Below are 26,988 nucleotides of genomic sequence, written 5' to 3' on the forward strand. Positions count from 1 at the left end.
TAATACAGGTAATCCTTGACTTACAACAGTTCGCTTAGTGACTGTTCGAAGTTACAACAGCACTGAAAGTGTCTTACGACCGTTTTTCACACTTTATGACCATTGCAGCATCCCCATGGTCACATAATCAAACTTCAGATGCCTGGCAGTTGACTCATATTTATGACTGGGGTCATGTGAACACCTTTTGCAACCTGACAAGCAAATGGCAAGTCCAGGTTCACTTAACAACCATATTATTAACTGAACTGCAGTGGATTCACTTAACAACTGTGGCAAGAAAAGGTCATAAAATGGGGCAAAATTCACTTAACAAATGTTTCGCTTAGCAACAGAAATGTTAAGCTCAATTGTGGTTATAAGTCGAAGACTACCTTTAACTTGAATTCTAGCCTTAAAAGTATTTTAAGATCTTAAACTTTAGTAAATAGAAAAAAAAACCCTAAGAGAATGGCAAATTCTTTTTTTCTTAGTAAAAATTTCTTTGTTCAATTTTCTTCAAGAAAAACATACAGAACAAAACTCTAAGACCATGTTGCCTGTAAAACAGAATTGCCAAGGAAAACTATAATTGACATAGAATAAACCAGTTTAAAAGTCTTATTAATTCTATAGTACACTTCAGAGACTTTATTTCATTAACTGCAGCTACACAATCTGGCCAGATGTCTGGTGAAGGAAAAGCTGGTCCACCGGGAGGCAGTTCACGAGCAACTTTTCCTCCAAGTAACAGAGGGCGGGGCCGTTTTCCAGGTGCCCTTCCTGGAGGGGACAGATTTCCGGGACCAGCTGGACCCGGAGGGCCCCCTCCACCTTTTCCAGGTAAAGTATTTCTTGCTATTTTGCAGTTTTGTTGTCCTGCAGAGGTAGGAGCCTTGAGGCTTTTTATTTTGTTCCTGAAATTTAGGAATAGTGCAGAATCAAATATTGAAGTATTATATATTGAACTAAGACAAGTATAAAACAGTTTTGCAATAAATAGGAACAAAAATGTAAAATATTTTAATTTTTGTTGCTGTACTGTAAACTAATTGTTTCTCTTCTATTAAAATACAGGCATTCTGCTTTTTTCCTTTGAAACAGTAGTCAGTTTAGAATAGAATGAAACTCCTTTTAAAGTTGGCTGCTAAAAGCTTTCCTAAATTCTGTAAAATAAAATGAATAACAGTATAATTTATTAAATTTATATTTCACCTAATTCCCAGCAAGACTCAGTAGTATGGTATGGTAGCTTTATTTATAAGGTTTCTTCCATATTTGGTCATTTTCATTTTTATTTACTTTGATGGTATACTTTTTCTGGTGTTCTGCTGTTGATACTTCCCTTCTGAGTCAATACTCAAACTGAGAGCCTTTTAAATAAAAGAGATAAGAGGAAGAAAACTGCTTTGAATAATTCTTTTGAAGGAAACAAATTGCAAATAGATGACATTAATGAGCTTGTCGATCAGAAAGGTCATCCGTTTGGCAGTTCGAATCCCTAGCACCGCATAACAGAGTGAGCTCCTGTTACTTGTCCCAGCTTCTCCAACCTAGCCATTCGAAAGCATGTAAAAATGCAAGTAGAAACATAGGGACCACTTCAGTGGGAAGGTAACAGCATTCCGTGTGTCTTCGGCATTTAGTCATGCCAGCCACATGACCACAGAGACGTCTTCAGACAGAGCTGGCTCTTCAGCTTTGTAACGGAGATGAGTACCCCCCACCCCCTAGAGCCGGAAATGACTAGCACATATGTGCGAGGGGAACCTTTACCTAATATGATTACTGTTATTTTTATTTCAGTCTTTATCCTTCCTTTGCCTAGAAAGGGGAGAATTAGAATCTGACATCTATTTGGATTTTATTGCAAATTTTTTATGTGTTTGGAGAAAACATGGGCAGTAGAATATTAATAATAGACATTTTTCCCTCCCTCTTTAGCTGGACAGACTCCTCCACGTCCACCTCTAGGTCCTCCGGGTCCACCAGGCCCACCAGGTCCTCCTCCACCTGGCCAGGTTCTGCCTCCTCCACTAACTGGTCCTCCTAATCGTGGTGACCGTCCCCCTCCTCCAGTTCTGTTTCCAGGACAACCGTTTGGCCAACCTCCATTGGGTCCACTTCCGCCTGGTCCTCCACCCCCAGTTCCAGGCTATGGTCCTCCACCAGGTCCTCCACCCCCACAGCAAGGTCCTCCTCCACCTCCAGGTCCTTTCCCTCCTCGTCCACCTGGTCCTTTAGGACCACCCCTTACACTGGCTCCTCCTCCTCACTTACCTGGGCCACCACCAGGTGCTCCCCCTCCTGCCCCACACGTGAATCCAGCTTTCTTCCCCCCACCAGCCAACAGTGGCATACCTACATCAGACAGTCGTGGTCCACCCCCTTCAGACCCATATGGCCGACCTCCACCATATGACAGAGGTGATTATGGGCCACCAGGCAGGTGAGTATGCCTTTTGCATTTATAACATTTATTGACAAGGGAATTCTAGAGCCCATTTGGATAGTATTCTCTCATTTGGGACAAGGGATATTCAGTATCTGATGTCATTAAAACAGTATTTTCTTAATTTTAACCTCCCTCTGAGTATTTTATGACTTTGGGATTCTAATGTTCTGCTGAAAAGAGTTCTAGAATTCTCTGCAGTGGGGAATATCTGTCATTTTTCATTAGAAAGTGATACAAAAAGAAAATACATTTCACCAGGGAGAACTGCTAAAAGAAATTTGAGGCTCATAATTGCAAAAAAGTGTATGTAGAGCTCACCCATATTTTAGCTGAATAGTCACTGTTCCTCTTTGTTACTATTTGCTTCCCAGGAGTGTTGTGATACCTGCCTACCAAAGCAGTGTACGAAACAGTTGATTAAAAATGCTACTTAGATTTTTTATCTTCCATTCATTTACATATTTGTTTGTTTTTGTCCTTTATGTATTATATGTAAGCCTTTTAAAGAATGTATTCTGAATATTATTTTAATGAGATATCATACTACATCTCTTGCCTTCTGTAGATTTGCTTTTAACTTTAAATATCCTTCCTTTAATGAGTCCTTTACTCACAAAAACAGCTAACCCTTATGCAAGGAGATGCTTCTGTTTGGACAATAGACATGGCTTTTGCTTTCTTCTGCCTCTTATACATAGATACCCATCTGCTCTGGAATGTTAAAATTCATATTCTGACAGACAGAGTTCTCTCGGTGTCATGATAACCTATAATAAGTTCAAGTATCTACTGTCTTAAAGTTTAAGCGATAGAGTTTGGCTGGTTTGAAGGAATAAAGTTGTTTTGGACCCTGTGTGGATACAGATAGCTCTGCAGTTGCAGAGAGCAAACATGCAGTCCTGAGGAAAAAAAAGTATCTGTGTTTATGGAGTTATTGCAAATACTATAAGAGTACACTTAGGTATACAAAAGCACTTTTTCCTTTCAGATTCAAAATACAACAAAGCTCTACTAAGTAGTCAGAATTCGAGAGCGTCCTCTAATAAAACCTTTGTGGATTGTCTTACTTTGGCATGTTTTTCTTTTCAGTCTGCTTTACCTGTATATAGAAATCTTCATTTGCAATATCTATTGTCTAGAACAACCAGGCATTGTAATAGAGTCTGAGAATCTTTTCAGATGGCAGAATCTATGAGGAAACACCAATTACAAAATAAAGGATGACATCAGGCATATTGCAGTGTATTTGAGCAGTACCTTTTCAATATTCAGCTTATGAATATCTATAGTGACTTCACATGACTGCTTCATCACTCCATATTTCAGTTTTTAACATCCACTTATTTATTTTCTAGCTTCATTTTAAAACATGCTGTAGGCTTATGGTGTTTCTTTATATTTATTTTTTGATGGTATTTATATTATGTTAATGTTATAGCACCTCTCAAAATTTTGTAGATTGTGATACATAATTTTTTTTGCATGTTGTGAGGCTTTGTGGGCGTGAAGATTTGTTAAATAAGTATCATAGTTTTTTTTCTGAAACATTGAGTCCAGTAGTATTAATTTATTTGTGGAATTAACATCTAAAAATTTAAAATATAAAATGTAAGAAAGCTTATTTTTATAAAGTTAAAGCATTATGCATAATTGCTTGAAAGAATATGCAAAGAACTCAATAAATTTATATTTTTATATAGAGAATTTAATAAGCAAAGGAGGGCTGAGGGTGGTGAAAGGAGAAGTAGAACCTCTGCACATAATGACCAATATTTTCATGATGATCTCAACTACAATCCATAATTATATTTAAATTGTCAATTATATATCATAGGCGTTTCACTGGAAATAACATGTCCATAAGAGAACAATTACATATGCCATTGTATTGGAGACAAACGAAAAATAATACTCAAAACGCAGGGAGGTATGAATTTTTAGACATTTCCTCTTATGCTAAATCAGCTGTAGGATCTTGATCCACTTCTTGCTCTTAAGAGGATAGAATTGCTTATTCTGCATTTTCTTTCTACCAGAAGAACTAACATTTGCAAGAAACATTTCTCAAAAGCAATTTAAGCCATATAATTTACAATGCTTGGAAGGAATATGAAGAACATATAGTCTAACATCACACAAGGCATGATCTCCTTTCTAAGTGTCTCAGTGAAATTACGTGATTTTGATTTGTATTTGTTACAAGCTGAGGGGAGGAGAAAACAGGTTAATTAATTACATCTTGGGCACAGCAGAGTGTCTCTAGAAGGAAAAAGGGCACTCTGTTCATGTTGTCAGTCTTCAGATCTTGTTTAAGACAGAGATTGACAGATGTCACAAAGTTCAAAAGGGCACTAGCAGAATAAGTTAACATTTTCTATCTCCAATTTTAGGCAATTAAGTAATTAGCCAAGTGTATAGCCATCACATTACCTTGCTTATGTGTACTATATCATTACAGAACATAGAATATTTTTAATTCTTGGCACAATTTACTCATTGTTCCTTATAAAAAATAAGCATATGTATTGAGGCCATACTTGTTGATTGGGGCAACTTTGGTTTTGTACCTGAATTATCATACATTGATTGACAGAAGTTTTGTAAGCATCTGAAGTTTTCTGAAGGTGGAAAACACTGCATAAATATATCAGATTTGTTGCTTTTATGATAGTATACTTTTTTCTCTCTAGCTTGCAGGTTTTGTATTGCAAAGAAAAAGCTTTCCTTTATGTGTTTTGCTTATAATTCCATACTAAAATTACTGTAATAATTGTGCTACTGGGAGTAAATAAAAATGAAATTGTGTCTGTTTGCAGAGAAATAGATGCTGCAAGGACACCATTAAGTGAAGCAGAATTTGAAGAAATTATGAATAGAAATAGGGCTATCTCTAGCAGTGCCATTTCAAGAGCTGTATCAGACGCAAGTGCTGGTCAGTATATTTAATTTATGACTTTTCTATAATTTGTATTTACATGTAAGCAAGAGATGAACTGGAAATAATATAGGGAGTAAAGCTTTCTGATCAATGTATTATAAGGATATTTATTGCTTATTGCTATGCTTATCTAAAGGACTAGTTCCTCCTATGTGAATTGGGACATTTCTTCTGGAAAGGTAATTTTTGTGGCTTTATTTTCTTCTATATAACTTCCAAGGGCAAGGAAGTGGGGCTTTTTTTCTGAAGCACAAAAAAAGTATACGTCTACACCGGATGTTGGCAACCCATGGCTCCAGAGCTGCATGCGGCTCTTTAGGCCCTCTACTGCAGCTCCCTATCCCATCACTGGCTGGCCCTGCTCCTTGCCCTCCCCTCCCAGTCACTCCTCACCTGCCCTGAGAAAGTAAGGGCGACGGTGGATAGAGACTCGTTCCATATTCCAGAGTGGGATTGAAGTGCCCCTCTACTTGCCTCTTTAGGCCGTTGTTGGTAGTGCGTGCACCTCGGCCACTTGGGGAGACGCATGACTTTCTTTCCCCCCCAAGCAGTGATGCCACTGCTCTTACCACCTCCATGGCCTGCTCGCTGCTCTTGCAGTGCCTTGCACAGCACACTTAAATTTAGCGCACTTCACAACGGGGGAAACAGTGTCCCCTCCTCCTCCTGGAGCCCATTATGACACAGAGCATCGGCTACATCCGGGCCAGGCCAGTGTCTCGGGGTGGAGAGAAAGTTGTGCATCTCCCCAAGTGGCTGAGGTGCATGCAGCATCAACAAGGGCTGGAAGAAGAGGCTTCACTTCTGCTCTGGAATATGGAGCGAGTCTCCATCTACCACCATTACCATTACTTTTTCAGGGGAGGGGAGGGATGGGGCCAGCCATTGGTAGGTTCAGCCTACAGGAAGCCAAAGCAGAGGGATGAAAGAGCTTCATTTATCTGGGAACCTGAAATGACTCCTGATTTAAATCATAAGCACCCAAAGAAGAAGAAAGAACAACATCAGCAGAAACAAAAAAAAACAACTTTCACCTGTTTTTGGAAATGGTCAAAGAGGGAACACACATACATACACACAAACGAGAGAGAGAGAGAGAGAGAGAGAGGAGAGATGAGAGAGAAAGATGAGAGAGAGAGAAAAAGAAATGAGAGAAAAACAGACGAGAGAGATGAGAAATAGGGAGAGAGGGAGATGAGGAAGAGGGCGAGATGAGAGGGAGATGAGGAAGATGAAAGGGAGAGAGATGAGAGAAAGATGAGAGAGAGAAAGAAAGGTGAGAAAGAGATGAGAGAAAGAGTGAGGCATATACACACACACACACACACACACACAGAGAGAGAGAGAGAGAGAGAGAGAGAAATACCTGTTTCCCAGAGAAAAGAAAATACTGGGAGCCACAAAACCTGGGTAGGCGTGGCTGGGGGGGGCATGTGACTGGTAGTGAGTGACGAGTTGGCCACGCCCACCCAGGTTTTGTGGCTCCCAGTGTTTTCAGTGAGAAACGACCAAATGGCTCTGAGTGTTTAAGGTTGCAGGCCCCTGGTCTATACCATACACTTGACCTTTTGCCCCTCTATTAGTGTTTCAGCTCTGCCTAATGCTATCCTTTCAGAAAGCATTTAGCATACAGTATTTTTCATTATTTTTGCCTGATTTTAAAGCTTTATTAGTCCTTGGCATCATAAATTCTTTTAACTTTTAAATACAAAATAGTTTTTGGATTTTTAAACATTTTGCTTTTTTATTTAATAAAACAGAATAAAAGAAAGCAATAATTAAAAGGAAAAAAATAAAACAGCAACAAAATTGTATACTTCTTAGCAATATACATGTGGAAAAAATTTTACACAGGTTTCAAGAAAGGATAGGTATACTATAGTTTTATTGTTCATGTATAGTTTATATCTGTAAACCAAACTATAATTCAAAAATTGCAGGTATTATCAGCTCCCCAATCTACTGAATTATTTGGAACAGTACTATGGTACAGATGTCTAATAATGTTACTTACAACATTATTAAATTATTGTTTGTACAAATGATGAATAAATAAATCTGTGTATTGTATATCAGATAGTAGGGGGATATAGGACAACTTGCTGGGTCAAATCACACGGCCAACTTACCACAGCCAACTAGCTGCGGGACAGCTTTCAGTGGGACAAGAGTTACACTACTATGGAAAAAATGGTGGAATAGAATAATTAAAGAAAGGATGCAAAAGGAGGGACAAAATGAATATGAATGACAACATTTAAAATATTTTTTTAATTAAATTGAATTGTTGAATTGGCCCATGGCGAGTTAGCCCTGGTGACTTGTCCTGCAGAGAATTGGCTGTGGGAAGTTGGCCAAGGCGAGTTGCTCCATTCTGGAAGTGGGAGGAGGAGTGGATTCACAGAGCAACTATGATAGCATGTTTTTCTAAAAATGATTTTATACAGAGACTATTTGTGTTGGTAGGAATACTAGAGTGGATTCTTTTCCTCTAGTATTTAATTATATTTTTTTAAATGGTGGTCTTAAATCTTATGATTCAGTCCTACTCATTCATTTTAAGTTCTAGAATATAATCTAAAGTGGCATAAGCCAAGAATAGGTTTATTAGCTTTAATAAATGATTTTAGTTTTAGTACATTTTTGAGGAGGAATAGAAAATATTTGAACTATAGAGATTTTTACAATAAGCAAACATATCTATTCACCAAATTCTTATTTTCCAGCGGAATATGGAAGTGCTATAGAAACCTTGGTGACTGCAATTTCATTAATTAAACAGTCCAAAGTATCTGCAGATGATCGCTGCAAAGTACTTATTAGCTCTCTGCAAGATTGTCTTCATGGGATTGAATCAAAGTCTTACGGTTCTGGATCAAGGTAAACCTTCTGTTTAAAAATCTTGACTGAAATTTCATAGAACAAGAAGAGTTATGTAATAAATGTATGATTCTTGGATCCCTTTTTATCTTTACACATTCAATTTTTTGGTTAGGAAAATACATATAAAATTTGAAATTTCATTTTCTATTCAAATTTTCAAATTTCTATTCAGTGGTATAGCAATCCTATTTAAACCACTTTTTACACACATAGAAACATATACATGTGTTATTCTACAAACATATACATAAAATTATTCTACAAACAAATGGAACTAAAATGATGGGATTTTAGACTTGGAAGCAGGAAAACATTTTTGAAATGGTAGCTAGCTCTGAAATGAATACATTAAAAAGAAATACGCTGTATTTTCAACATCAATGCCAAGAGTATACATGAGATAGGAAAAATACTGTTTCCAAATTTGGACCAAACATTGTGTTCTTGAGGTCTACTAAACTGTTTTATTTCAGCCATACTTCAGTAGAATTAAAAAAATATGTAATACTTTGCAGATTTTGGGGTGAGATAAAATATGGTTGAGCAAATAAGACAAGGCCAGTGTACACTGCCCTTCTCTCGCTTCTCAGCATCCGACACTTCATGTACCACTGGCCCATCTCCTGTCATCCTACCATTTCCCCTATCCTCCTGTCTTTCAGCTGTTGCCAATGATCCACTGGCCTGCAAAAATCCTGTTTCATTCCTATGCATGGAGCAAAATAACCCTGCTTCATTTGTGGATGGACCAAAACATTCAAAGAAGCATGTTTTGGTTCAGGCATGGTTAGTCCAAAACTAGCTCTTTAATGCATCGAGCTTTTGTGCCTAGAACATTTTGCATATTTGTAATTAGTTCTACAAAAATCTATTTTGCCTTTTCATCACCTTAGTAACAATAATTCCTTCTATTACTTAGTAAAATAGGACTACCAAAACACATTCATCATAAGTTGTTGTACTCAGACTAGTTTCTTCTTATTCAAGACTAAGAAATTTTAGATTATTACAAAATATGTAAATTGATTTTAGAGAATTAAGGAAGTAATTTTTTTTAGAAGACGTGAACGGTCAAGGGAGAGAGACCATAGTAGATCAAGGGAGAAAAGCCGCCGCCATAAATCTCGTAGCAGAGATCGCCATGATGATTATTACCGGGAAAGAAGCCGTGAACGTGAGAGGCATCGTGACCGTGATAGAGACCGTGATAGAGAGCGTGATAGAGAACGAGAATATCGTCATCGTTAAGAGGTGGGCAGATTTGTTCCTGGATTATGAATTTATTAATCTTGAAATAATGTAATAAATATATATTCTTGAATTGTGTAGCAGTATGCTGTACTGAGCACATTGTTAATTGGAAGATATGGTCAGGTAAGTATGAGAGTGGTCTCTCCAACTATCCCTTCCCTTTCCCTCCTTTGCTAATTGCATGCATTTCTTTTTGGATGTGATATGTGGTTTTTGTTGTCTTATCAGTTAATTGCCAAATAGCTAATTCAGATCTGTAGCATCCAGTTGGTCCTATTATTGTATGCCCTGTCTATGCATATCTGCAGAAAAGGAGAGCAACATGGGTTTTTCTTTAGGATTTAAGAAGCCAGTATTAAAATAGTCTGTCTTCTTAACCACAGATTTGTAAAATTGTTTTTATAAAGTTTTTGTTTAGGAAGCCAAAGTTGAAACTAAAAGATTCAAGAAGCAACAGCTATTAGAGTCAGTGGCTGCTATGCTTGAAGGCTGACCTAGCTCTTCTTAACAATTTGAACACATTGCTTTGAAATCACTGGGTTCATTCATAGATTTGAGCATTAGACCTTAGACATTAGACCATTAGACATTAGACAATTAGACCATTAGGCATTAGACCTTAACTATTTAAAAAAAATCATAGCTAGTAGAAGTAAAGTTGTAGAAGTTGAAAATTTTTAGAACTTATATTTCTGTTTCTTTCAAGTTCTGTTTGACTACCCTATATAAATGTGGATTAAACTAAAAATAAATATTGATTAATGCAGTATTTTCTACACATTAGAAATTCTGAAAAGCAGTTATATATTTGTAATATTGATTATTCATAGAACTTTGAATAGAATTCCTGATTCTTCTATTCAGTAAGAGATGTAGTCAACATAAATTTCTTATTTTTAATAGACCTCTTTATAGTCTGTAGAGTAATAAGATTCTAGCTGAATGTATTAATACAGTTTCATGTATGTAATCATAAGGGTTGCTTTTTCTTTCTTTCTTTTTTTTTTTGACAACTTGTTTTTTGGTTTTTCCCCCCCGCTCTTGATAAACCTTGCATGTTTTTTTTCCACAGCAAGAAAATACATAGTTGTCTTTAATATTATTCATAGTTTTGGTTTTTTAAAAAGTAGCATAGGATATAGTCAGCAATGTGACATTTAGAGTAGCTTAATATTTGGTTTCCAAAGGTTGATACTGTCTTATATTTTAATTCCAGTAAATTAGGTGATAGTGAGCTACTTTTTTGGGTATCACTTTCTTTTAATAGCAATAGCAGTTAAGTTTATATACTGTTCCATAGTGCTTTTACAGCACTCTCTGAGCAGTTTACAATATCAGCATATTGCTCCCAACAATCTGGGTCATTGGAAGGATGGATGGATGAGTCAATCTTGACCCCCATCAGGATCGAACTCCAGGCTGTGGGCAGAGTTTGCCTGCAATACTGCATTGCAACCACTGCATCACCAGGACTCTGGTCATTTAAAAGTCATTATCATTCCTTTAAAATTTTAGTTGCATCAGTTTATTGCCTTTTTTTTAAAAAAAAGTGTGAACATTTATTTGAACATGCTAATAATGGTCAAAAATTATTTGAAGTTTCTCATTAGAGAATCATTACATTCCTTTTTTATTGTATAGCAATTGACATTCTTGGTTCCAAGGTTTTTTCAGTTATCTAATAAAGACGGTTTACTACTATAGGAATAGCTATTTGGTATCTGTTTCATAAGTAGAGAATAATGAACATGTTTGTTTCACGTTATATAATGGGTATCATTTTGAGTTTCAAACTTTTTTACATTTGTCACATGGAATTCATGATTTTTTTCAAGAATAATTAGCACACTCAATACAAAGTGAAAATATATTAGATTTTCTTACTATTGATCATCTTAATTTTTTCTGAGTAGATGGTATTTAATATTTATTATTGACCTGCATGCTCTTCTTACTTAATTTTATTTGCAGGATCTGTTTCTTTTGTAAGATGTTTACAAATGTTTGTTATTTGCAAGTAAGAATTAACGTTTACAGTATTTTTAAAGCAGTCCAGGTTCCCTTACACCTGACATTCATTAAGCCTCTTTCCTCACTTGTTAACCCTACATATTTTTTATTTCATTCAAAAAATGTTATGGAAACATTTGTGCACAAGGTAGACTTTCAATCCAAAATACTTACATTTGTAGTACTTCTTGCAAGTCTAAAAGTTCTTGGAATTTGCTGTACAGCAGTACAGTACAGCTTTATTTATCAATGCTTAGAATTTTACTAAATGATGCACGGGCCAATATGGGGGTGGGTATTTTATATGTGCTGAGGGAAGATTTCAGGGCCATTAGTTGGGTATTTTATTATCTTACTGCAGTGTCTACTTCCAGTAATTATACAAATATAAGTTGAGTTTTTCGTACAGAATTATTATAGTTTTGCTATTCAATTTATAAATATAACAGCTGTTGCCCTTTATGCATGTTTAACTGTTAAAATCTGTAATCTACCAGTGATGGGAAGAAAAGAAAATTCTTATTTTAGAGAAACTTATCCCCAAATTCCAGAGGGAATGATATATTATTGTGGAAGTTGTATTCTGTCAGCATCTGGAAGGCCACATGATTTCTGTTTGGGTCAAAGTGTAAAAGGACCTCTTAATAAATGTAAATAAATTTTTGAGGAAGAACATTTCAGGAACTTAGTAATACAATTAGCAGTCACAGTTAATAGCTAATATCCTGCTAATCTGCCCATGTGAATATCCTACTAATTTAAACAGTGCCTGAAAAAGTAATATCCTTTAATTAAAAATGAGATATATGTTTTAAAAAAATATAATTATGTTGATATATCAGTTAAAGAACATTAAATACACACTAGTTGTTTTGTATGAAAGACTTGATGTTAAAAGCCTAGAAAGTTCTGTCTGTTCTTTTACATTTGCCCAACATGGTTTTGAACTTCTTTTTCTTGCTCAGCTATCGCCATCCCATTCAAAACACTTTATTGGTGATAAGTGGAATGAAGTAAAACTCCCACTGGCTTCTGGCCAATGTGAAATAACAGTAAACAATAAAAGGGGTTTTACATATAAATATGATAATTTGGCCTTTGTTGTTAGTTTATTAAACATTTTGAATAGACTATAGAGTGATCCTTGCACATGTAATTCAAACTGGAGGAATTTTGCCTGAAATTATTATTTGCTTTTATGTCCTTCAAATTTCATTGTTTACATGTGTTCCAGTTTACACAGTCTTTCAGTTACCTAATTTCAGTACAATAAGTTCAAATTCTATGAATTTAAGTATTAATCAAATAATATAAAGCAATATGATTTGCCCTAATGCTTGGAATAATCTTCTAAATTTTTTAATTTGAAATAATACTATGTAATTTATACCTAAAATAAATTCCTAAAATATGAAATATATTACCATGTAATTTGCAATCTAACCATAAAATACAATGTTTTAAGTTTTCACATTATAGTTCTTAGGAGGAATTTGAATGGAGACTTGAATTTGAGGTTTTGAAAGATACTGGGAAACTTACATGAAAGTAGCTACATTTTGTTATATGAAAATAAGTAGCACTTGCCATTGTGAGATAGAATGAGATGTCTGCCTCAAGGAGTGATACAGAGTTCTGTGTATCAATCATAAAACTCCGGTTCTGAAAGTTATATTTGGTTTTTCTGAAATAAAACCCTTTTTTTAAAAAAGATGCATTATCAGTTCTGAATTGTAATTATACCATGTATGTTATTTGAGGGTACCAGATTTTTTTATATATAAAGGAAGATGGTTAAGGTAACAAAGTTATTTTCTGTGTTGATTATAGAACAACCAGCCAAACGTTCGTCTCACACTTTAAATTACACAGTATTTGTGTTAACTGATACTTTCCATCTACATTGACATGTTGTCCACCTAAAAATATAGATTATCCAAAGAGTATATTGAAGGATAAATGATACAATTTTAAATCCCAATTTTCTCCTACATCTTTGTTTTTAATTAAACCAGATGCTGTATGTATCAGCAGTACATAATCTTACATTCTGGATGTGTCATCTGGTAATTAGTAATATAACTAGATGTACCTGTAACATAGTGACATGATTTTCTGTCAGTTTAATGAATTTTTAGTACAAACCTAAAACTTGAAGGATATTGAACGCACACACGTGTATAATGTTTTCCAAATATAAATAGGTTAATTAGTCATATTGGGTTGGTGTCAAAAGCTTTTTCATCCCATAAGAGAAAAAATATTTCTGACTTAGGTGGAAAAACACTGTGCAAGATATCATCCTCAGATCCTGAGGAAATCAGGTTTGCACAAGCTCTTCTTTAATGACTTCACAAAACTTCACTACTATGTGGTCTTCTGAAGTTTGTACAGATTTTTCCTACTCAGTTTTTATGAGTAAGATGAAACCCCTATATCTTGCAGTCATACACTGCAAGAACTCTACCACTCACCTTTGAACAAGAGTTTCTGAAAGTGCCAAAATTTGTTTTCTCTTTCTTCCTATAACTGAATGTTAAGGTGATAATCACCCACATTTACTACAGCCCTAGGAATTACTTGTATTTATGTAGTTCCTCTGAAATCAGATGTAACTTTCCAATCTTGTTTGGGGGTTAATGATTGAATGATCCCAAAATGGATTTTCACCTGGTTCAAATGTGTTTAATTACATTTTTTAAAATGTGCCTTGACAATGTTCTTCTGGCTGCTGGATTATTTTGGACATTTTCATAAATTTCTGTATTTTTGTTATGTCTTTTGTAAATTGTCATAAAAGTACAAGAAAATTGTAAGTATTTCAGATGTGTATCTTTTCTTGTACTTACTACAAAACCCAGAAATTCATGTGCAAACAACCAACAGATCATCATATTTGTGTTGGATGATACCCATATTTAAAAGCCACATAATTGCATAGAAATAATAATCATAATATCTAAAATTGCTTCAGGCAGGAAAATTGTAGATTATCTCATGTGATGAGCTTAATTTTATGCTTTGTCATGAATAAGCATTTAAAAATGCAGGAAATTAAAAATTTTCTTAAGTCTGGCACATGTTATATACATTACAAACAAGATTTTTAACTAACATATTTCGAAAGTTTTCAATTTGGTGTTTTTACTTACTTGCTTACGGTGATTTGTTCTTGATTAAAAAGAGAATGAATCAACCTAGCATTGATAGATTTGAGCTTCATTTGACAATAAATGTATCTCTGTTCTCAAACCACTATAAGCAAACCTCATTGTAATTTAAAAGTACCATAGTTTGAATGCACATAATTCTTGGTCAGATTTATGTAAAATTTAAAGTGTGGCTTCTTTCTTTGTTTTATTACAAAGCATGTTCTTAAAATTGTCTTGTCTTTTTTTGTGAAGAAAAAATCTAATGTTTCATTCTTGGGAGGAATATTTGTATTTGCACATTCAGTGTAGTTTTCACCATCTAGTGACTTCCAGATATGTTGGATTACTGTTTGCATTTTCCAGTTGGTACAGGAAATGATTATACTGTCTGAAGATGATGGAAATTATAATCTAGCATATGCACACTGCACCAGATGGGGTAGGCTACAGTACCTAATGAAAAGTGGAAACATTCCCCCCATCTGCTCAGCATTTTATGTACAGGCATTGCACATAATAAAATAGAACCTAACAGAATAGAATCAACGCTTGTGTCCAAGCATAATGATTGTATACTTCATCCCTTGTCTATTTTGCATAAACTTTATATAAATAAAGATACAAGATCATAATAATTATGTACCAAATGCATATCAGATGACTGAGACTATATTTAGAATTTAAGTCGGTCACGTCCTGTTCATGACCCTGTAAAGTGTAATATTAAATGGATTAGGCAGATGTATTAAATACCTATATTCATGCCAGACTAATCAATACTGTTACTCCTGTTTTAAGAGGCAATGCTAATTTGTTTTAAAATCAGTGAAATGTATAGAGAGAGTAGATAGTTGGCAACAACTATGTTTCTCCCTTTTATAATCCAAATTTTTGTTTAAAATCTTTGCTAGAAAGCATTATTTTAAATCTAAAAGACGATATTTGTAACTGAAATTCTTATTCCAAGTGATTGTATATTTTATGTCTTTTTTTTCTTATGTTTATTTTACTGGTACTCTTTAGTGCTGGTGGTTGAAAAAAATGTGATTATAAATATAATTAATCATCTACCTGTTTTATTAAGAATTATTTTGTGAGCACCTATATTGGCAAAATAAATAGCAATTTTGTGCATGTTAGTAATTTTGCTGTTATATTTGTGCTATGGTTTTTATGCTAGTCCAGTTCTTTCATTTTCTCATAATTATGGTTGTGAATACAATCACTCTTTTCTAATAGATTCATAACAAAATTTGGTTTGAACTGCTTTCCTTATATGAATTTTGGAAGTGATAAAGATCATGGGGTTGAAATTCATTTTTCAATGAATATATTGGAGTGCATTTCTTGCTTACTGTGGTTTGAGAACTTTTAAAGGAATTCAACAGTATTGTTCTATTTTATTTGCTGCAGTTTTAGCTTTACCAGTTTCTCATACATCTCAATGTGAAAATATATAGAAATATGTGAAAATTTAAGATTATTTTTGGGAACTGAGTGGAATTTGTCATGATTACAGTTTGAAATTATGAGAAATTGTGACTGATTGCATTATCAGTTATCAGATCCTAGCCACACAACTATGTATCAATATGGTATCTCTTTTGCTTTTGTGTTCTGCCACATAAATGAGCAGGAAACTGCTTTCCACTAATGCAAACTGGAAACTGTTTTATAAAAACTTAGTGCCAACAAGATATGGAAACTAGCTTGGATTAAAGATAAAAAGATTGTGGCTTCCTGGCTTCTTTATCTCTTGCATGAAGGGAGAAATGGCCAAACCAAAGGAATCTTGTGATGATGCAGATAATTTAAGTTAGCCAGAATTGAGTCACTCAACTTGAGTTCTTGTAATGTAGCTGTATAAACAGACAAATACTAGGCAAAACTAGTAAATATTTTTTCTAACTCAAGTAAAAGCAAAGTAAGACATACCCCCTCCCAAGTTTCATTTTGAATATACAACTATATAATACTTAATAGTATGTAAAAGTAAAAGAACAGAAAAAGCAGACATACATAATTGGACTTTCGTTGGAATACATTTTCCTTCCCATTAGCTGAAATGTTAATGTTAAGAGTCTCTTTGGAATCGAAAAGCCAAATTATTTAATTAGCAAGGAAATAAAGTATACATTTTTAACATACTTAATCCATTAAAATACATAATCCATTAAAGTACAACAAGCCAACGAGTTCATAGAAGATTGATTTGCAACTATGGTTGTGTCATGTATGCTTGAAAAATAAGTGTTTGTTACAATATGGGTGTTAATCTCATTGAGAATTTTGAGGTGGAGCGGTCAGGCTCTGAATATGAGGAATTACAATATACTAAAGAGTCATGGGCTTGCAGTTGTAAAAATAAGGTCAGGTTTTGGGGGTTGTGTGTTCTGTGACACTGCATCTGTCTTCCATAATGTCCATAAATTCTGCCTGCTCTTTTAAAAATAAAGAAAAAGTAATTTACCTGGGTTTGGTATCACAAGAGATTATTAGACTGGGAAATAAATTGCTCTAAAGAATGAAAGAAGGGAGTAATTGAGAGGATGAGAAGTTGCCTAATCGCTTTCATAGTTCCCAAGCCTGCCTTATCTTTACATTTTTATTTAGGAACTATTCAAAAGGACTGAATTGCTATTTACTGAAGCTACAGTGAAAAACCTTTGAATTGTGAAAACTATTGGGTTTTTGACTTGCATTTAGATATTGCAGCAGCCATCTCAACTGAAATAATTGGCCAATAAAAACATATTATGTATTTAATATAAGGAATAGATAATTTCTTTTTATGAAAGAAAATTGGTAATATCAAAACTATACCACCATTGTAATAATTTTAATATAAATATTGAGTCTCTAAATAGCAATGATCCTATAAAAATTTTTAATCACTTAATATTTCCCAGTATATGAAACAGACTTTTAGTCTGATTTTGTGTTACAGTATTCCCAATCCACAACATGCTAGTATAACTTTTTAAAAAATGCTACCTACCAATGGAAATAATGTTAGTATAAATTCATTAATTTATTTATATTGAAATATTTTAGAATAGAATCTGACAATACCTTAGAAGCTTGGAATCTGTGCTTAAGTTTATTATTGTAATCTAAAAATGTGTTTACCAAGAAGATAGTATTTTAGAAATAGTTTATTATAGTTATTGCTATGTTTTTTCATGCTTATTTCTTTAGGTACTTAATGGACACTGTATTCAGAATGATAAATTATAATAGTCTTGCAGTTGTCATTTTGTTCCTCTGAAACTGAGATTCCATCTGTGCATTATAACTTAATCACAATTTGCACATTTTGATTCACCTTGTTAATAAAACCAATTTTAAAAGGGTTTTAATGTGCAACAAAAAAAATCCAAATATTTAACACTCAAAGTAAAAAGTAATTAAATTCTCACTTGCTTAAAACCCATTGTGTGATAAAAGAGCATCTGAATTTTTTATTAATTGAATTAATTTTTCTAATTTGAACTGTATCAGTAGTAAGAGTGACCTTATGGCATTTGCATATTGCTTTGTGTTCTGAAATTATTTATCTAGATATCTGCGTACAAATATATCAATATGTACTTTTGCAAATCATTTAAATTGTCTGATTTTTTTTGAAATTATTGCTTTGATGTTTTATGCTATATCCTCACAGTCTTTTTTGGAACCATGTTCCACTGGATTCAGCGTGACTTACTTTACAGTAAGATTTAAAATTTCTGCTTTAAGACTGGAAACATATTTAGGAGCTTGCTTCCTGCCAGCATTTGAGATAGTAATGAACAAACGTATATATTAATGTATTTTTATCATTTTTAATATCAATTATAATAGTTACCAAGCAGTGTTTGTGTATTTACATGTAGATTTTATATAGAATATTCTACAATAACATTGTTATTAAAAAGTGTGGAACTTTTAAAAAGCTTATTAGCTAGAATATAAAGATATGAAGTATAAATTTTGAGTGTTTTGCTTCTGGAATTCAGGTGTTAGGACACATTTTTTTTGTTAAACCAAGTAAACTTTTAAAAGTAGTTTCTGATACTGCCTGAAGAAAAGCAAGAATGTTAGCCTTTAATTGTCTTTCAAGGGGGCGTTATTTGTGTCACAGCTATTGGTTTTAGTACAAATTTAAAGAATTACTCCTGGTATCCAAAGCAAAAATATAATCATAGCATGTAATCATAGCAGAGTTATGTAACTGTGGTAAAGTCTTTAGTAATTTTGCTATTGAGTTGACTTTGATATTTTCAAAGTACCAAAAACTTGTGTGATTGCTGCTTAGAAGTATACATTACTGCACCTGAGAGTCAATCATACTTGAGTGCTACCTGTGTTTAGAAGTGAACCAAGCTCCTCTCATTTTTCCACATTTCTTTTAGTTTATATACATATTATCTAGTTGTCTGTTTATGTGACTTTTAAGCATGAATTACTACATAGATTAAAGGAACTGTTTATAATTTATTTGTCAGATTAATTTGTTTTTAACGGTTGTATTATTTAGCTGTTCACATAATTTCATTTTTAAAATTAAAATGGTTAAACAATGTAACAAAATGGGTTGGCTGATACATAATCCTCTGTGCACTTTTTTGAATGTTGATCTGAAGAAACATTCCTATTTATGTTTACTTTTTATAAAATTAGGTATCTATATATTCCTGTAATATGATTCTAAAATGATCAACCTGCAATTTGGAAGGTTTTCAAACAAATTCTTGTTATTTCCATTTTTTATTTTTATGCTGAAATAGATTTGATGTTTGTAAATTGTGTACGTATAGTTAAACCACCATTTTTGCTTGCTGTGGGATCTAGCAAAATCTACATCACAAATTTTAACACATTACAGCTGAAGGAAGAGGAGCACCTCGCCAGAAAAGAAATGTAACTTCGTGGAAAGAGGCTTGTCCAGCAGTTTGCTTCTTGTGATCGAACAGAGCTGTAAAGGATTCATGGATAAATTGAACAGGAATAGATCTGAATAAAGCAAATCTGCATATATGGTAACCAGTAGCTCTCTTACTTTTTATGTTGCTTAGCTGTTTTTATTTGAAGGAACCTGTGTGATTTAAAACATATAGCTTTTTGCAACTATTACTGGTTATATATATATTTGACAATTAAAATGTGCAGGCAATTGGAAAGAAGTCAAGTAAATGCTTGTTTTTATAGTAGTTGGTTCTTGTTTAAATGTTCAAGATAATGTCTGTAAAGCGCAACAATTTGATTATAATAGATGTAGTGTTGTAATAAACTGTTTGATGGGGCTGATGTGTAAATCTGTTCGAGTTATTTGATGTTTACACCTCAGGGAGCGTCTTGTGTTCAGCAATATTTAATGGTGTTAAATGTCTCTAACAAAATGCATATTTTTTACAAATGCATCAATTTATTGTATTTGATAACTTTATGATGAAACTAGAATAGAAATCACATTATTAGTTTATAGCCAGTTTTACATAGATGGTTTTTGAACATGCCTAAAGGTGTACCAAAAAATTAGTGTTTCTGATCCTTGTAGATTGAAATTCCATTGGAGAAGATTTAGGCTTAAGTTGAATTAAAGACTTCTGTTGCAATATACAGAACTAAATACCCCATATTTATTTACAATTTTTAAAAAAAAAGATTAGGCATTTTCAGATGATGGTCATTCTTTACTTTTTTGTTATGTCCTATTTCCAAATACTCTGATAGCGTATACATAGACCCACTGTGTCAACTAAAAATAGTTACAAAAGAATTCCCTAAAAAACCAAACATGAAAAATAAAAATTCCAGCAGTTTCTTTAAACAGTAAAATGTAGTTTGTCCCAATAAGCAAATGTAAATCTGATGTACTCCAGAATCAACAGTGGATTTATAATCGTGCTCAGCGATATGTTGTTTGTTGATAAAAACAGACTTCTGAGATTCTTACTTGCACCTGCCTAATTTCTCCTTTCAAAGCTGTCAACATTTTAAATGTTTATTTTCCCCAAAATTTACTGTAATTGGTTTGTGAATTAATGAAAATCATTTTTTTTAATATTTAATCAGTTTCAATAAATTGGATTATAAATTTGCTGAGATAGGAAATTAAATACATCATATATATTCTGCAATTATAACTTGATAAAAACCATGATCAGTCTTGGGTTTTTAATGAATATAATTGTGTAGTAATAATTTTAAATAGCATCCTTGACACATCTACAGTTTTTAAGATAAATGAAGCATACATATTAAAATATATGTATGTTTCAGTTATATTCATAATAAGGTATTATCTGGATCTTCGTTTCAGTTTACCTGGAAGTAAATCCCTTTGAAAGTGGAATTGCATTTAAGTAAATATGCATACTATATGTATCCACCGTTATTAGCTGCACATGAAAGCACTCAACTTTCTCTACTGGTTCTATACATAATTCTGCTCAGAGTAGAAATAAAATATCTCTCTGAAGGTTATCCAATATGACTGGTTTACATTGTTGTAAAAGTCAGTTTATCATGTGCTTAGTTCAGTCAGTGCAACTTAACCTACTGTATAGACTTGTCTATTTCAAATTAATTTTTTAGTTGTTAATAACTGGAGTTGTATGGATATGTTAATGTTCACTGAAAAGATTTTTATAATGGCTGCCTTTATCGTTTTTGTACATTGAACATTCTTATGATTCATACTTGGTTTGTTTTCTTGATCTAACACATTTTTATGTGACATTGGCTTCTGTTAAGCATATTATTATGATCAATTTACCTAATTAATATGTGGAAATGTTAATATTACTTTTGATTTAGCCTCCAATTTCATTGTGTGCGTGCGTGTGTGAGTGTGTGTATATACATATAAATAAATAGGTAGAAGTAAATAGGTAGAAGATGAGAAGTAAAAATTAATTGAAGTAAAATATTAAGATGTTTGGGTCTGTATACTGTTATTTAAAAGTTATACTTAAGGTTTTGAGTTGTTTCCTTTGTGCAGTGTTGAATAGGTATATCATCAGAAAATGGGAAGTTGCTCATATGCTTGGAATGGCTTGTTTATTTAGGGTTGTTGTGATAGCCCTAAGAATTCCAGTGCAGTAATGCATTTTTAATTAGCTAAAATGTGCACAAAGAATCTGGACTAAAAACTGGAAAAACCAAAAGCTGAAGAAACAGCCAGGTAAGTTAGATATGCATCATGGATAAATTTTATTTGGACAAGTTCAAGTATCAAGCACCAAAATGAAAATAATTTAAAATCATAACTTACTTTAGTGTAACTTTTTACAGTTGAAAAGTAGTGTTATTACTGTATATAGATTATTTTATGTTTTCTTCTCAAGATTTCCATTGCTGGCAGTGGATTTGCCAAAAATCAGAGTATGAATGGGTTTTTTGATAACTTTTTATATATGTAGCGTGAAAGTTTCTGATGTGTGGTAGTAAATTGTGGGTAAAAATTGTCCAATCTGAATTATTAATTTCAATAAACATTTAAAGAATTCCAAAGATACTAAGACAAATGAAGGCATTCCAGTTGTGATATGTCTGTGAGCAAACTCAGGATATATTATTGTGCATACTCACCAGACAGTAACAAAAATTCTGGATATTTTCTAGGCTTCTACTGAAGTTTGTTTGGATTTCTGCATTTATTCTGTTTCTGATACGAAAATGTCCAAATAGGTACTTGATGTTCTGTATCTAGATATTCATAGATTAAGAATAGGTATTTTATGGTTTTTATCGATAAAAATGAAAACACAGAACTAAATTAATTGATTAATGTCCTTAGGTATGTCAGCATCTGCTTGTAATGTCACTGTCACATTTCTTAATGTGCATGGTTGCAGCAGGTGGTACTCTGAACTAATTCAAACTTAAGCCAGAACAGTGAATTTATTAATTGGATAGCTTTTCTCTCAATATATTCAGCTAACAATACATATAGCTGGATATGTTTTTAGAATTAAGTTTTCAAATTGCATATTAAGCAGATAGTATTATTACTATCTAATACTAATTATAATTGTTGTTGTCCTATTTAAAATCTTGCCCATTAGCTATCATGTGTCTGTCCAAACAGTCTGTTTGCAAATATTGCAGTGGGAATGCAATGCATGTTACTAATGAATTTTAGAATGAAAATCCTGGTTAGTTTTGAGAGTGTGTATGCTTGACTGCTTTTTATTATTCCTGGATTATTTGGTTGTTCAAGTTTTATCAAATATGAACTGCAGGTTTTAAATGTATATAATGACTTTAGTTTTAAGAACTCTTTTGTAAATACAATATTGGATAGCAGTTAGATTCTCACTCCAACTTCAGCTTCCTACTAATTTTTATATGTAGGGTCTTATTCACATTGTTTACTTGTTTGATGTAAGATTTCACAGCCTTAAAATGCAGCTTTTAATGTAAAAGCATTAAACATACTCTGTAAAATGTGCATACTTCAACTGTTTGTCAATCTTTAAAAATCTGAGAAATAGGCAAAATTGTGTTAATGAAAATAACATTTTAATCTGAGCAAGAAAAAGTAGTAGGGATTTATTTAACAACCAGACAGTTAATCTGAGAACAAGGTATTTTAAAAAGCACGTTAGAAATATTTTATATAAAACTTTGATACTCCTTCTTTATGTGTACATACTATGCTATCAGCAAAACATACACATGCTTATGCAAACTATTAATACATTTTCATTTCCATCAAATATTGCTTTCTCTTTGCAGTTGTAAATTGTTAGTTTAAATAAAAATAATGCCACAGTATCCAAATTGCAAATGTAATGTAGATTATTTCAAGCTTTTGGGGTACAGTCTTTCAAATAAAAAGCTACTTTTGAGAACACATTCTCTGGAATAGCACATGGGACTGCAGTGGGGCAAAACGAAAGAATGTTGTAAGACCATAGGATATCAGTAGGATATCAGTAGTTTCTGTTTTCATACATTTTTTAGTCCAACTCTGCTGAGATCCAAAAATGCAATAAAAACATGGAACTCTGCTACAGTATGGATTTTGAAGCAAAATAGTGCTTCAGATCATGCAGAGAGACCAATGTAATGCCTACCTGCAACACCTTAAATAAGTATTTTTCTGAACTCACACACCTGCAGCATGATGTTGAGAATGGAGTATAACTATTTTGGAGCAATACAAGGTGATGATAAGTTTTCCTCTTATACGGGTATACTTTTGAATTTGAAGTGCTGCAGAGCCCTGCTTTCTCCATGGAGAATGACATCTTTTTTATATTGTATTAAATTTTGGGGATTAGACAATTTTACAATTTTCTTGCAACTCTGACAATTTTTCCTTGTACTTAGTTGAGCATTTATCATTGAGAATCTTGTTAGGCAAAAATTTTAGAACCTTCCACAAAATGTTGAATTAATCAGCATTTGGAGTAGGGTGTTCTATCTAAAGGGGTGGGCAGACAAAAGCTAATTGCCTTATTGGCAGGTTATTGGGAAGTGACTGCTGATGGTGGAAAGAGCCAAAATAGCCAAGTATCTTTTTGAAGAACTTCCTTTATGCTATCTATTCTCACATACACATCAGGTGCACACTTGAAGCAGAGAAGGGAATTATTTTCAATTGGATTCCTAGAATAATTTATAATTGCTTTTCTTGAAAGTGAAATTAAATGCCAAGCAACTATGATCTTGCATTTCTTATTGATGGATTTGGCATGATTTAGATAACAGCTTATTTTTTGTGAATCATTGAGATTCTATGAATTTACTTGTAAATACTTGCCTTAAAAATGGGGAAATTTAACTTTCATTTTATATTTCTTTAGTGCCTGTGGAGCTAACTACTATTTTAGATAGTTTTACATGGCTGGGGCTGGAATTTATTATGTCATAGATTGTACAAATGTTTACATGAAAGTAAAAAGCACCATGTACACCAAGATTTTAAATTGTTTGGTATATGTAACCAACCCAGCTTCTTTTGACTTTCTAATACCTGGCAGCTCAAGAACATCTTGAATGGGTTGAATTTTTGGAACTTAAATGGCTTCACAAGGTAAGAGGGAATAATGTCAAACCATATGAAATTTTATAAACCAAATCTCTGCCTGTAGAAATGGCTTTTAAAATTTCATTTCACTTCTGTTTCATCATTTGGTGATTTTAATTACCTTTATTTTTAGTCTTTAGGCGACTGTTAAGAATTTGGTATTTTTTTGGTTTTTTTTTAAGCTGCAAAAGAAGTTTCCTTTTATGGGGAAAAATAAAGCACATTTTAATAAAAGCTTAAGTCTATTTTGTCTTTTTTTCATGGAACTATGGGGTTTTTTAAAGTTAAATGTAAACTGTTCTTACTGAAAAAAGGAAAAATAACAAGCTGAATAAAATACCTTGTGAAAAACAAAATAGAAAATATGTTTCTTTCATTTTGTCAATTGTTGCTATGTAAACACACAATGAATTACTGTTCTCTGTACACATATTCATATAAACAAAGTGACTGATGTCACTAATCTTTAATATATCTCCTTTTATCCTTGTGTACAGTGTACATTTATATAATGAAATAATCGATTTACAGTATTTCCAGTTCTGAAGTTAATCAAATATCCTTGGGGAATCCATTTTGTTGTCTTCTTTTCATACTTGATTATTTTAACTTCCTTCTCAGTATAAAATTTCTCTTAAAGCTGTTTTGATCAATTTCTTTTTTCCACAGGAGGTTTTATCAATGCCCTTAAAATTTTTCAGTCTGCTAGTTCTTAATTTCCAGCTACTATCCTGTCTTTTGAAGAAAGAAAATGAGCTACATTCCAGATGAATCCTGATGAAATTTAAATTAAATGACAGAATGGCAAAAGATTCAGATATTACTAAATGCAGAATCATGAACATGTTTCATGGGGACTTTAACCATGTCCCTGTAATTTGTGAAGTTTAAAGGTAACAACAGTTAGCAAGACAAGCTGAAGCTCACATATACATAGAAGATTAGATGTCAAATTCAACTTGTATTTTAAAATAATGGGTATTTTGGAATAGCTTTTACCATTATTAAGATAACACTATTAATTCCATATAATCCTAAAATTTATGTTTTCTATTTGTTGGATATCAATCTTTCATTTGAAACTAGCATAGTGTTATAAGACCATTAGTGCAACATTCTTGGAGACAAGTAGATTTGTGAAGTCAGCTCTAACAATAGTAATAAGTATACAGTGTATGAACTCAGTTCCTGAGAACAGCCTGGGTACGTTCTGCAGTTTTATTGGCAAGATTTCAGAAGTGGATTGCCATTGCCTCGTTCCTATGGCTGAGAGAATGACTAGCTCAAGATAACCCAGCTGGATTTGTGCCTAAGGCAGAGCTAGAACTCATTTCTCAGTTTCTAGACTGATGCCTTCCTTAACCACGACTACACCATGTTAGTTCTTTGATGTCCCCTTTCAATTCTAGCTTTATAAAAAGCATAGGGAATAAAATACATTAAATGCATTTACAAGAGCACACTAACAACATTTAACAATAGAACCTCAAATACTTCCGTTTCTAATTGAGAAAGTGGAAATACCAGTATATTGCAGAAGTGACAAAAGCATCCCAAAGACTAAAAGCGTGACTTGTATATCCATTCCTCTAACGATACTCTAGAGGAAAGACAATGCTGAAGGAATAATCCACAATCCAGCCTTATAAGTTGAAATGTTTACCGTTAATATATTGGTTTAGGAAGTTTATTTAGACTAGACACTCCTGTTCGAGCAGGCGGTTAGACTAAATGACCTCTAAGGTCCCTTCCAACTCTTATTCTATGATCTTATTAAACTGATGGCTCTCCCTCGTAAGGCTGCGACAGGTCAGGAGTGGGTTGCTTTTGTGCTAGCTGCTTGGACAAGAGGAACCCACTCCTGACCTGTCGCCTACAAGGAGAAATGGCGTTCAGGTAAGACAACGCCCATTTTCATTACAACAATATTGCTAGTGCTTAGTGTTAAATGTAGATAACATTTTTGGGGAAAGGAGCTTGGTACATAGACATGTACGTATTCTGAAATTCATAGTATGCTAACGTGGATTATAGAAACTTCCGAGGAGCATTCCAACAGCTGCCAGTAGATCAAACTTGAATTTATAATCTTACATTTGCGTTCCAAAATGTAGCATTTTACAACCAGCACGATTGCAACACACGAATAGACTCTTGTTTTCTCTTTCCAGCTTTCACTTTTATCTCAAGTTCGCCAAACTAAAGCGACGGGAGGTCACGTGACACAACCAACCCGCTGTTTTCCTGCTGCAAATAGGAAGGCGCCTGTAATGTGCGTTACGTTGATCTCACCCGGAAG

General features: G+C 33.4%; 1 protein-coding gene and 1 long non-coding RNA gene across 9 annotated transcripts in view; one reads left to right on the forward strand and one right to left on the reverse strand.

Annotated features, from left to right (window-relative positions):
- Window positions 1-19,951, forward strand: part of CPSF6 (cleavage and polyadenylation specific factor 6) — a 30,211-nt gene extending 10,260 nt beyond the window's left edge. For 2 of the 8 annotated variants that reach the window (XM_026699719.2, XM_026699737.2), the window contains 7 exons: window positions 649-822; window positions 1,924-2,428; window positions 4,269-4,361; window positions 5,251-5,366; window positions 8,099-8,252; window positions 9,314-9,506; window positions 19,536-19,951. In XM_026699719.2, the coding sequence (XP_026555504.1) occupies window positions 649-822; window positions 1,924-2,428; window positions 4,269-4,361; window positions 5,251-5,366; window positions 8,099-8,252; window positions 9,314-9,503 (1,232 nt within the window). In that variant the 3' untranslated portion in view covers window positions 9,504-9,506; window positions 19,536-19,951. The remainder of the gene's footprint in view (window positions 1-648; window positions 823-1,923; window positions 2,429-4,268; window positions 4,362-5,250; window positions 5,367-8,098; window positions 8,253-9,313; window positions 9,507-19,535) is intronic. The other 6 variants (XM_026699729.2, XM_087935589.1, XM_026699746.2 and 3 more) reach the window with 3 other exon arrangements.
- On the reverse strand, window positions 765-26,958 carry LOC148125587 (uncharacterized). Its single transcript, XR_015743977.1, has 3 exons — window positions 26,784-26,958; window positions 22,244-22,360; window positions 765-896 (listed from the first exon to the last, which is right to left on the reverse strand). It is a non-coding gene; the product is annotated as an uncharacterized LOC148125587 (long non-coding RNA).
- Between the last annotated feature and the right edge of the window lie 30 nt (window positions 26,959-26,988).

The sequence above is a fragment of the Pseudonaja textilis genome, chromosome 5, assembly GCF_049901715.1.
Source record: "Pseudonaja textilis isolate UNSWEBS1 chromosome 5, rPseTex1.2, whole genome shotgun sequence".
Classification (NCBI taxonomy): Eukaryota; Metazoa; Chordata; class Lepidosauria; order Squamata; family Elapidae; genus Pseudonaja; species Pseudonaja textilis.